The sequence below is a fragment of the Madurella fahalii genome (assembly GCF_045866475.1).
Source record: "Madurella fahalii IFM 68171 DNA, scaffold_2, whole genome shotgun sequence".
Lineage (NCBI taxonomy): Eukaryota > Fungi > Ascomycota > Sordariomycetes > Sordariales > Madurella > Madurella fahalii.
The window spans coordinates 6,455,325-6,467,883 of NW_027263972.1; the positions used below are offsets into that span (position 1 = coordinate 6,455,325).

The following is a 12,559-nucleotide window of genomic DNA, read 5'->3' on the forward strand; positions in this document are numbered from 1 at the left end:
TGCCTGTTTTGCCTTGAACCCTAACTTTTCGCGCACCCACGGTTCTCAGCCCCCTATCCTGGTTACCCGCCAGATCATCCGACCTCCTGTTCCGGTTCTAGGCTCAGGACGACACTCATTTACAGCTGACGATTTCCATATTTCCTTCGAACATTCGTTATCACGACCTTTGAAAGCGCGCTATCCCTCTCTGCCGCGTGGTGGAATTGGCATCGCATCCGATACACCGCTTAGTCGGACCCGTAAGCTCCCGGGATCAGTCTGGTGGAAATACTTTCGGCGGGTTCGGGTGCCGCCATCTCGGAGGGATATCGTACACCTAGTCGATCCACCTGGACGACGGGCGAAACCACTGGTCCGAAATGGCAACCGACGTGATTAAGACAGAGGAAGGGGTGGCTCCGGCCGTGCCGGCGGCGTCGACTTCGCCATCCTCGAGCAAGTCGCCTCTGCCTACGCCCAGTTCGGTCACCCCAAGCAAAAGCATCAAGACTTCTCAGTCTCCAACCTCTGCCTCCAACACACAAGGCTCGACGTCGCGACGGCCTCCGCGCAAGAGCACCCTCACACAGCAACAGAAAAACCAAAAGAGGCAGCGGGCGACACAGGACCAGCTGACGACGCTGGAAATGGAATTCAACAAGAACCCCACGCCCACAGCCAATGTTCGGGAGAGGATAGCGGAGGAGATCAACATGACCGAGAGGTCTGTTCAAATCTGGTTCCAGAACCGGTAAGTCCTGCCATGATGTTTGTTGGGAGAGCCGTCTTCATTAACGTAGAGCAGACGTGCCAAGATCAAAATGTTGGCCAAGAAGAGCCTCGAGAGCGGTGAGGACATGGATTCAATCCCCGAGTCCATGCGACAGTACCTCGCGATGCAGGCCATGGAGTCGGGTAAGAGCATTGGGGGCTTCTTTGGACGCACCGGTCTCCTGCCCTATGGCCACCAGGGGATGATGGGCGGTGAGCAGGCTGGGCCGGGCAAAGTCTGTAAGTTTTGCACCCGGGTAACCGCGCAACCGGCGACGGTTCATTAACTAACGCTTGTAGTGATCCACCATCTGAACTGCCGGTCCCTCACAATTGGTAGGTGGATGCGCGTTGGACAGAACGCGATGGACCTTATCATCTTCTATTCCCCCGACAAGTGCACGATGACATATTACATCAACAACGACCAGGCCGGGTACAAGATCGAGTACCCATTCTCCTACATCAAGAACATCTTCCTGAACAATGTCGAGGGCGATCACATGGGGGGGATTACGATTGAGCTCCTGCACCCTCCGAACTTCTACATGGACTCGTCGACCACCGCGACCTTTATCCAAGTCAACGACTTCACCGAGGACCTTCAGGCTTCCCGGGTTCTGACGCACCACCTTGGCGGAAATCCAAAGGTGTTGAGCGGCCAACTGGCCAAGCTGGTCAGCCTCGAAGCTTTCATGCATCGTCACAGCGCTCCGCCTCCCATGTTCGACCAGCTTCACCCTCTGTCCATGTCTGCGCCAGTTTCGCCTACCAACCGGCCGTCGTCGCAGCCGAACTTCGCACAGCCGCACGTGGGCATGTTCCAGGAATCGCAGTGGGGCATCGCAGCGCACCAGGGTATGATGATGCGAGGGCCGGGCCACAAGAGGCAGCGCAGTCGTAGTGTGCCAGGGCCGATCGACTTCCAGACCATGCAGCTGCTGCAACAGCCCCCTAGCTTCCACATCACCCAGCCCGAGAACCAGCCCCCGGCTCAAAACCCCAATATCTTCAGCCCGATCCCTCAGCAGCCTAACCTCCTGGGCCCGGTGGGACCGAACCTGAGGATCGATACGCGCGCTGGTTTTGGCACCCTGGACATGCGGGCGTACCCGCTCTCTGCCACGACGGCGCCTTCGCCGTCCGAGTTTTCGAGCCCCAACTTCTTCGCCTCCCAGGCACCGGAAAACAACGGTATTCCCGCGGGCAGCTTTACTCCCTACAGCGGCACGTTTTCGCCGCTGGTCAACCCCGCAAACCTAGGTGTGCCGCCTCCGTCGGTCTCCCCGCTCTCGTTTAACCACTCGGACCCGGCCATTGTGGGGGAATCACCGCCAATGTCGATGCCTCCGATCTGCGAAGGCTCCACGATCTCGGATGATGGCACCAGCCTGAACGACATGTACCCGTCAAGCAAGCAGACCATGACGCTACCGCTTCACCCACATTCGCCATTCATGGAGCCACATCAGGCCGACATGGAGCTCAACCAGTTCATGGAACTCAAACACTTTGAGAATGAGCCCGCTTCTCTGTCGCCGGAGAGCGTTCAGGCTCAATGAGCAGCGGTAATGACATCTCGCTCATCTGCTTCGCTTCGCGCGCCCCGCTCTGGCGGCGCCCGGCGTCGCTCCCGGCCAGCTAGAGATGGTCCATGGAGTTCCACGATACCCGTCGAGAGCGCGTTCCTGGCTCGACTTTCTTCCGGCGTTTTCCAGGTCTTTCGTTGTATATACCAGGGGGTCTTTGGCCGCCGTGTTCATGGCGTCCAACAAAAGTTTCGACATATCCAACCCATCTCCGACCTATCTACCAAGGACACCCCGAATAAAATCCACTTTTCTTGCCCCATTTCATCCGTCAGCCACGATTCTGCATTATGAGATCTGGACTCGGTGCTTTACCCGGCACATGGGCTCCGGATTTCAATTTCATTTGGCATCTCGCTTCGTCACGTTTTCGCGTTATTTGTTTGGTCGTTGCATGCGGATCTTTTGCTGTCACCTCCGAGGACATGCTCTACATGGTTCCGGGAAGTGTCTTCTTTAATACCTATTCCCTAGTTTTCTGTCTGGTCTTCCGAACTTGCCCTGGTATGGGAATGGAGATGACTCTCCAGGAAGAGCAGACGTTCGTTGGCTGCAGGAGGAAGGATGAATGGCGGAAGCCCAGGCGGCTATTTTGGTATTGAGGTTCTAATCGTTTTGGGATTTGGGCATTCTCGCTGCGCAATAGGGATGGTTGGTGGAATTCGGAGTTGACTATTGGCTCGATTTTGTTTTCCTTAGGAACGTTAACCAGCAAACGGTGGAGTCCCATCAGTGCAGTGGGGGAGACAAATGCTGAGCAAAGAGGGGTTGAACTTTGATCACTGGTGAGGCGTTCGTGCCTTGACTATCTCTGGACTGTGCTGGAAACTTGGGGTGCAATGCGGATGGGCTCGTCACTGTTGATGGTGGCCGTTGCTGTAGTGTGAGGTTACGACTTAACGGCAGGATCCTAATTGAACGAACAATACCACTGAAAGTTAGCCGTGACATAATTCCCAATAGGACAAGTGTGCTCCCAGCGCGTAGGGCTGACAGGCGCCGATAGTGGTTAAAGTGAGGGCGGAGCTGAGACGGTCAGTTGTTCAAAGAGGAACGGAACGTTCGCCGATGCAACACAGTGCTACCGCCTAGGGCTTGTTTGCCGGCCCCCGAGTCCGACACAGCCGACGCTCGAGGGAAATTGCATAGTCGCATTCGAAGTGGCAGCCACTAAGTTTAGGGCGCCGGCAGTTTCTGGGTCGAAGATCGGGTGTCGTGCAGATCTCCCGATCAGACGATCGAACGTTTGCATAACCAGGGAGACCCCTCCTCCCCTCCTTTTATTTCCTCCGTTTTTCTTTCTTTTTGCCAGAGCCATTTGCACCGACAAGGAATAAAAGACGAAATATAAGACTTTTGGCGACGGCAATAACAGGTAGGTGGGTAAGTCAGAAGGGGAGAGGGAAGAAGGGATAAAATGAAGAGGGCAATCCCATATGATTTCGAAGCCAAATCTGTGTTTCAGGGTTGCGTAACCAAGCTTCGGGGGCTCACGCCAGAATCATCTATGTGTACAATAGTCAAGGATGTCGAGGGAGAAGCTGACGCTCAATGTAGAAGATGCCCGTGTTCAAAAAGATCAAGCAGCTGGACGGACGAGCCTGCGTTTAACAGCTGTGTTGTCTCATGACGGGCCATGTTTAAAACGCAAATCTGATGGAAACATGTTGCTGCGAGGCCAGGTGGAATATCCGAATTATACATAGTCCGAGTATAATATACGCCTCGCACAAGCTAGGTATTCATGCTCCACATACATTATTTCTCATGACATGGAGCTTCGTGTCATCACGTCATCGGAGGGTATTGCGTTGGAAAAGAAAGTTCTTTCTCTTCACCATATTCATTATTCAGTTTACCACACTCTTTACAGTAGGTATCTTTCAACACACATTACAGTGTGAAGTTAGTAAACAATCGTCCCCCAAATTTCGAGTTGTCTTCAGCAGGCTTCATTTTTACGCCTTATTTGTTTTCCCGCCATCTTCCTGATATATTTCCAAATCTCTTTCCAGTCTCATAGTGTGATGTTTCTCTTCAGCAGTTCATGATCATCGTCGACACATACTAGGCAGCTTTCCCGCACCATTTCCGCTACGAAGAATGCAGGGACACAGGACCCCGGGCCTGGTGCGCTTTAGCCAGGGTGGATCGCGTACTGTACCCACACAACGCTATCCACCATTACGCAAGCCTGGATTACGAGCATGTAGTCCGTATACTTGTTCTTCCTCGTTCACCCCGCTTCATTGGCGAAAACAGTCAGCCGAACTATCATTGCACATCAGACGATGAACGCGCCGGCATACAGTTCTACAAGGCCTCTCAGGCAAACGGGTGAACAATCCGACATCATGGGCCTCAAAACCAGCGAGCAGCTCGGCTCAGCCGACGGTTCCTCACACTAAGCTGCCAAGCTTTTTACCCCTCGGCGGGGGACCTTCGAACCGGGCAAGACCATTCGGCTGTACCGAATAATCCTGGCGAGCCCCCCCCCCTCTTCGTGTTAGTTTGCTGCGTTGTCCGTATTGCGAGCGGACAGATACTTCTTTCTTTCCAAGTTACAAGGTTGAGACATTCCCCCTTTTTGGACCTTTTCTTCCCTCCAATTTTTTTTTTCTTTTTGCGGCGTAGTCTTGGCTGCATGGCCCTCCTGTTCACTCGCATTCGGCATCAGCCACCTCCCCGTCGATCAGACAGCTATTAATCGCAGGGGTCGGGATTTTAACATTAGTGGGCTAAGTGCTGACGGCGTGAGGTCTCGCCCCAGGCAAACCACAGCCACAATATGCGACGCGTGGGTGGGCGGTGATAGGTTGTGGGACACACCAAGATTCAGCCGCCAGGGTCTCCGCTGAATCCCACCCCCATCCTTCGCCTGGCTGCTGGAAGGCCAGACCATCTTGTTTCAAACATGTCTTGCTGTTGTCCGTTGATTCTTTCTCTTTGACCATTTCGATCAGGAAATGCCAGGCCGTCGCTCGGCCAGGATCCTTCCCCCTTCCGTCGCCCCCTCACTTGCGTACGCCAGGTGGTCTACTTGTTGAACGGCATGGCGGGAATAAGCCAGCACGACACGACAGGGGCTTTGCGCGACCAGCTTGAACACATTGAGTTGCAGCAGCAGGGTTCAACCTCCTCGCCCGACACTGGCGCGGCGCGAGAGAATGTCGACGCATCGGAGCCTTCGAGAGCGCATCGAACACCATCGTCACACCTAGATGCGGCAGATGGGCGCAACGACAGCGGATGGCCCCGCGCCCGGCGAGCTCAGCCCGCGCTAAAAGTCGAAACGGATCTCTACACGATCGAATCGCATACCGCGGGGCCATCGTCGAGACAAGCCGGGCCGGGCGAGCAGGCTGAGCGCCCCGCCGTCCCAGGACGCCATCGTGGTAGCGGTGCCCGCATACGAGAGTCGAGGGTTTCTTTGACCTTTCCGCGGCAGACGTTTGACGAGCGTCGGGATACCACCAACACGGGCGTGGACTCCACAGAAAAATCCGACGCGACCCTCTCACACTACCTGAAATGGGTTGCACGCCAGACGGAGCGCCAGAGGAGGTTAGCCAGTGGGCCATTGGGAAGGGTGCGATCGAACGCCGAGAGGGTATACAAACGCTACGTCGTGGAGGGCTTGTTGAGGCAGAAACCGATCCCACCAAGCAAGGACGGCAGGCATATCCCCTTGAAGCCGGGCCTGGCAAGGCGGATGCCCCTGACGGATGAGCGGACTGGCCGCTCGTACGTGACAAATTTCATCCGATCGAGCAGGTACACCCTCTGGGACTTTCTGCCCAAGCAGCTCTTGTTTCAGTTTAGCAAGTTGGCCAACTTTTATTTCCTGGTCATCGGTATCCTGCAGATGATACCTGGCCTCAGTACCACCGGTACCTACACAACCATCGGGCCGCTTATCGCCTTTGTGGCTCTCAGTATGGCTAAAGAGGGCTATGACGATTACCGCAGATATAAGCTCGACAAGTTGGAGAACAGGAGCTCGGCCTGGGTGCTGGATCCCGAAGGCACAGTGAAACATGAGCCTGGACTGGGACGGGTTAGCTCACGGGGTTTCTTTAAAAAAGAAAAGCCGTCGGCCGCCGGCGCCGATACCCAACTGGCCGAGCTCGAAGCAGTGCGTACCGGAGTCGGGGAGCCAGCCCGGTGGGCAAGGATTGAATGGCAGGACATCAGAGTGGGTGATATCATTCAGCTGCAGCGGGATGAGAACGTGCCGGCCGACATAGTCTTGCTTCATGCCACGGGTCCAAATGGCATCGCATACATTGAAACGATGGCGTTGGACGGCGAGACAAACCTGAAAAGCAAACAGGCCTGCCCCCTGCTAGCGAAACACTGCTCTACAGTGGCAGGCATGGCAGCTTGCGACGCCGAGATTGTGTCCGAAGACCCAAACGTCGACCTCTACGCCTTCGAGGGCAGGGTTACGGCAAACGGCGAGACCAAGCCCCTGACACTGAACGAGGTTGTGTACCGGGGCTCCACACTGCGAAACACAGCACAAGCCATCGGACTGGTCATCAACAGCGGCGAGGAGTGCAAGATTCGGATGAATGCGAACAAGAACGTTCGCGCCAAGGCACCCGAGATGCAGTATGCCGTCAACCGCATCGTGATCCTGCTCGTCTTCTTCGTCATTGCGCTTAGTGTCGGTTGCACAATCGGGTACATCGATTGGCGCGCGGATTATGAGTCTCGCGCGTGGTACCTTAACCGTGGGACCGTCTCGCTTGGCCATATCTTCATCGCCTTTGTCATTGCCTACAACACGCTCATCCCACTCTCGCTCTACGTCAGCCTCGAGATTGTCAAGCTTGGTCAGCTGTACCTGCTCAACGATATCGAAATGTACGACCCTGTCACCGACACACCCATGGTTGCAAACACCACGACGATTCTCGAAAACCTCGGCCAGGTTAGCTATGTGTTCTCGGACAAGACAGGTACCTTGACGGAGAACATAATGAAGTTCCGGAAGTTGAGCGTCGCTGGGACCGCATGGCTGCACGATATGGATCTGCAAAGAGAGGCTGGGAAGAAGCCGATGCGCGGAAACCTTGTCGAGCAGTCGGAGCGGGGTTACCAATCCCCCCTTCCCAAGGCCTCGAAGCGATCTGCAGACCCGGAAATGATGGAAGAGCCTCTTGTAGAGGGCCGTCGATCGTCGAGCGCCTATCCTGCGAAGACAGGTTCCGTGCCTCGATGGAAGTCATCGGTCCACCCGGCACACGGTCAGCCAGAGCTCAAGACGGATGATCTGATCCGCTACATTAACAACAAGCCCAACTCGCACTTCTCGCGCAAGGCACGTCACTTTATCCTTTGCCTGGCTCTTTGCCATACATGTCTTCCCGAGACGAAAGAGGACGGTGAGATCGGTTTTCAGGCCGCCTCGCCCGACGAGCTAGCACTAGTCGAGGCCGCCAAGGACCTGGGATGCCTACTCATTGACAGAGCCGCGCAGTCCATGACGCTGCAGACATGCACCGCGAATGGTTCGACAACCACGGAGACGTACGAGATCCTGGATGTGATCGAGTTTAGCAGCAAACGCAAGCGTATGTCCATCATTATCCGTATGCCCGACGGCAAGTTGTGTATTTTCACCAAGGGGGCCGATAGCGTCATTTTGCCTCGCTTGAGACAAAAGCAGCTTGCGTTGCAGACCGCCTCAGCCGTCGAGAGGAGGGCAAGCATGCGCAGGAGCGTGGAGCAGGAGAAGGCTCTCCGTCGGCAGAGCCTCCAAAGCCCCACGCGTGACAGCATGCATCCCATGCGCCCGTCTTTCACGCTGGATCGGAGGAGTAGCTGGCACAGGTCGGCTACGATCACAGACGAAGTTGAAACCTGGCTCTCTCGCCGTGAGGCCGATGGCCTAGACGAGGAAGCAGCAGACGATGATGCTTATCAGAGCCCGCGCCGATCCTTTGGAGGAGCCCGGTCATTGGAACTCGCCCGTCTTGCTGACCCCCTAGATGGGCTGGTGGACGAATCGCTGACGCTGAACGACGCTGCCGTTTTCGAACGCTGCTTCGAGCACGTTGATGACTTTGCCACCGAAGGGCTCCGGACTCTCATCTTCGCCTACCGTTACTTGGATGAGAAGGTATATCAGAACTGGAAGGCCGTCTACCACGAGGCGACGACGAGCCTGGTCAAACGCCAGGAGCGCATCGAAGAAGCAGCCGAGCTCATTGAACAGGATTTCGATCTCGCAGGCGCGACAGCCATTGAGGACAAGTTGCAAGAAGGCGTGCCGGAGACCATCGACAAGCTCCGACGCGCCAATATCAAGGTTTGGATGCTGACGGGCGACAAGAGGGAGACGGCCATCAACATCGCGCACTCGGCGAGGATTTGCAAGCCGTTCTCCGAAGTCTACATCTTGGACGCGACCCAAGGCGATCTGCAGGAGCGGCTTGTCTCGACACTCACCGATGTCGCTCGCGCCATGGTGCCGCACTCGGTCGCCGTCATCGATGGGCACACTCTTTCGATGGTGGAGGAGACGGATACGCTTAGGATGCTCTTCTTCGACCTGGTCGCTAGAGTCGACTCGGTCATCTGCTGCCGCGCGTCTCCGGCGCAGAAGGCCAACCTCGTCAGGTGCATACGGCGCCAGGCCCCCAAGGCCGTCACGCTCGCCATAGGCGACGGCGCCAACGACATCGCCATGATCCAGGCGTCGCACGTCGGCATCGGCATCTCTGGGCGCGAAGGCCTCCAGGCGGCGCGCATATCCGACTACTCGATCGCACAGTTCCGGTTCCTCCAGCGCCTCCTCTTTGTCCACGGCCGGTGGAACTATGTCCGCAGCGGCAAGTACATCCTGGGCACCTTCTGGAAGGAAGTCGTCTTCTACCTCATCCAGGCCCACTACCAGCGCTTCAACGGGTACACGGGCACCTCCATCTTCGAGTCGGCCAGCCTGACCGTCTTCAACAGCATCTTCACGTCGCTGCCGGTCATCCTCCCGGGCATCTTTGAGCGGGATCTCTCGGCCGAGACGCTCATCGCCGTGCCCGAGCTGTACACGTTTGGCCAGCGCAGCAAGGGATTCAACTTTGTCCAGTACCTCGGCTGGATGGCCATGGCCGTGGCCGAGTCGGCCATCATCTACTACGCCATCCATTACATCTACGGCATCTCGCACTTCCCCGTCGACACGGACATCTTCGCCATGGGCCAGCTGGCCTTCTCGTGCGCCGTGGTGCTCATCAACCTCAAGCTCATGTTCCTCGAGGTGCGGGACCGCACCGCCGTCATGGTCGGGGGCATGGCCCTCTCGCTGTTTGGCTGGTTCCTGTGGAACATTGTGCTCTCGGCCGTGTACTCGAGGACGCCCGGGCCCTATGTCGTGCGGGACGGGTTCCTGAGGGGGTTCGGCACCAAGGGCATGTGGTGGCTGGTGCATTTCGTCGTGCTCTCGGCCACGGTGGTGTTTGAGTTGGGCGTGACCGCCGTGAGGAAGAGTCTGTGGCCGACGGACACGGATCTGATGCAGGAGATGGAGTCGGTCCGCGGGGTCATGGCGGTGCTGAGGGGTCATGCGGTCGATCCGGCTGCTGGTGATGGAGGGGAAGCTGGGGCTGACGATGATGAGGGTGGCGCTGGTGGGGGTGCTGGTGCTGGTGCTGGTGGTGGGGTGAAGGGTGGCGATGGAGCGTCGCTGAAGACGGTCACCACTGGCTCGGTGCAGGCGACGTCGTCATCGCCGGCGGCGACTCCGTGGGAGACCGGTTATCAGCCTCGTCATTATCACGTCCCCCATCATGGTCACGGCCTTGGCCACGGGGCGGGGAATGGCGCGAGTGGTGGCGCGAGTGGTGGCGCGGGCCGGCTTACGGGCGAGCATGTGAGGCGGCCGTTTACGCCGCCAGCGGAGGAGCGGGAGAATCACATGGAGAGAGTGGCTGATGGAAGGAGCGGGAAGGAGCGAGAATTGCCCGAGAGGGGTTGATCGAGAGGCGGGCTGCTCAGCCGGGTTGAGTTTGCTGTTTTCGATGGTACATACTTTTTTTTTGGCTTGTGATCTGTTTGAGCGAAGACTGGATACGTACATGGAGGGGGTTCGCGTACATAGGGGCTGGCTCTGGTCATTTTTGTTGATTGCGGGATAGAGGATTCGGCGCAGGGGCGGAAAAAGAAGCATCGGGTGGGAGTCGGGGTTTTGTGTGGCATTTGTTTTGATGTGTGTGTTTGGCACGTGTGGTTGGGCAGCGGATTACTTCACTTGTTTCGCATGTTTTGTTGGGCGGTGGGTGGCAGTCATGAGATGGGGGCTTAGGTATACCCGCCCGAGATTCGTGGCAGCTTTTCGAGAGTCAAATCCTATTTGGCATTTTGGATGAAGGTCGAGTGCTGATGTGACTCCTCCAAGGTGCTATGAGCAATGGCCAGCGCCATTGACATGTGGTTCAACGCCGAGGGCGATGCTTGAGGTCGGGGTCGAGGGATTGGAGGTGGGCTGGGGCACCGCGAGAAGGGAGAGAGAGGGGCGAGGGGGAAGGGAGTTAGAGGGTCAGAGGGTCGGGGGTATATGGACATGTTTTCCTTCGAGGTCTGTCAAGCTAGACTTACCACGGGGGGCGCCGCGGTCGAGTGGTATTAGCAGGCGCTCCTGCTATCCAGCTAACTATGAAATCGTTTCCGGGCAAAGAGGACCTGATGGCACGGTTTCGTAGGGCGCGCGAGGTCCTCGGTTCAACACCGAGTCCTGGCGCGCCCGAGCTTTATGCCATTTTTTTTTGGGGCATTTCTTATTCGTTCGAGTTCAGGGTTATCACATGGGTGTAGCTCGCGAACTGGTGCGAAGAACCGGAAGCTGGACGTGATGACCTATTTATTACAAAATAAGGAGGGACGAACAAAGAAGCCACCGTTATACGGCCGCCACACACTCCTCCTCTTCGTCCACCTTGACGATGATCTTGCCAGCAGCATGGCCGCTCAGCAAAACATCGTACGCATCGTGGACCTTTTCGAACGGCCACTCGCTGTCCACCGCAACGCGTAGTTTCCCCTCCCCAAACATCTTCACCACGCGCTCCATCATCTCGACGCCCGGTTCCATCAGGCTTGCCACCTTCCACTTCCGTCCCGTACCACCGAGCCAGGGCGACCTGGGCCAGATGATGTTCAGCCCAATCGTTATGACGCTCTTGAACAGGTCACAGAAGGTATAGCTGGAGTAATGTATCGACGCGGCATCGTAGACGCCCTCTGGCTTGAGATACCGCGCACACTGTTTGTACACGGCCTGGTCGCCGTACGCATCGATAATGTTGTCGAATGGTTGATCTCCATAGCGCCTGGCCAACTCGCCCGGCAGGTCCTTGTACTGGGTATAATCGACGACCTTTGACGTCGCAACAAGACTCATCAGCCAACCGACCCCCTTCCTTTCCCGCACCGCAGCAGTATCGGGGGAAAGCAGCAACTCACCTCATCAGGCCCCAACCCCTCCACCATCGCCCTGTTCCTCCCCGAGCAGACCCCCACCACAAACCCTGCCCTCCCCACCTTCTCCCTCACCATCTGCACCACCATCGTCCCCACCCCGCCGCTCGCCCCGACGACCAACACCCTCTGCCCCGGCCCCACCCCGGCCGCAGCCACTTGCATGTCGGCGGTGCACCCGCAGAGCAGCAGGCCGGCCGCGTCCCGCGTCGTCTTGCCGGAGCCGGGGGGGATCCTGACGGCGTACCGCGCCGGCAGCGCCACCACGCCCTGCAGGCCCCCGACGCCCGTCGCCAGCGCGTGGCCCAGCCCGGGGAAGCACACCACGTCGTCCCCGCGCGCGAACCGCGGCGCTCCGCCCCCGCCCCCGCCCCCGCCGGCCCCTTCCCCCGGCCACCACACGTCCAGCACGGTGCCGGTGAAGTCGGCCGTCGGCACGGCGGTGCGGGCCCCCCGCACCATGAAGGGGAGGACGGTGAGTAGGACTAGGTCGGCTGGGTTCAGGGCGGCGTGGGACACGCGGAGGAGGAGCCATTCTTCTGGGACCGCCTTGGATCGGGGGGAGGGAGGTTTGGGTGGGAAATCTGGGAGGGGATGGGAATGGGTGAGCTGGAGGGTTTGGCGGTAGGGGCCGAGGCGGGAGAAGGTCCAGGCTTTGGTGGTGGTTGCTGTGGTTGTGGCTGTTGTTGGGGGTGGAGTTTGAGACATGGTAGTTGTTTGGTTCGGAGGTTTGGTGA

The 12,559-nt window shown here is 57.6% G+C and overlaps 3 protein-coding genes across 3 annotated transcripts; 2 read left to right on the forward strand and 1 right to left on the reverse strand.

Annotated features, from left to right (window-relative positions):
* Window positions 1-362: 362 nt before the first annotated feature.
* TRF2 (Transcription elongation factor SPT4) lies at window positions 363-2,315 on the forward strand (the record flags this gene model as incomplete). The annotated part of the gene is made up of 3 exons (XM_071060070.1): window positions 363-733; window positions 788-993; window positions 1,054-2,315. The coding sequence occupies 3 exons, from the start codon at window positions 363-365 to the stop codon at window positions 2,313-2,315; spliced, it is 1,839 nt and encodes a 612-aa protein (XP_070916171.1).
* A 3,079-nt stretch (window positions 2,316-5,394) lies between these two features.
* DNF3 (drs2 neo1 protein) lies at window positions 5,395-10,323 on the forward strand (the record flags this gene model as incomplete). The annotated part of the gene is made up of 1 exon (XM_071060071.1): window positions 5,395-10,323. One exon carries the CDS (start codon window positions 5,395-5,397, stop codon window positions 10,321-10,323), a length of 4,929 nt encoding a protein of 1,642 aa, XP_070916172.1.
* Window positions 10,324-11,244: 921 nt separating this feature from the next.
* On the reverse strand, window positions 11,245-12,530 carry PDR16_1 (Phosphatidylinositol transfer protein (PITP); the record flags this gene model as incomplete). Its single annotated transcript, XM_071060072.1, has 2 exons — window positions 11,245-11,721; window positions 11,808-12,530. The coding sequence occupies 2 exons, from the start codon at window positions 12,528-12,530 to the stop codon at window positions 11,245-11,247; spliced, it is 1,200 nt and encodes a 399-aa protein (XP_070916173.1).
* Between the last annotated feature and the right edge of the window lie 29 nt (window positions 12,531-12,559).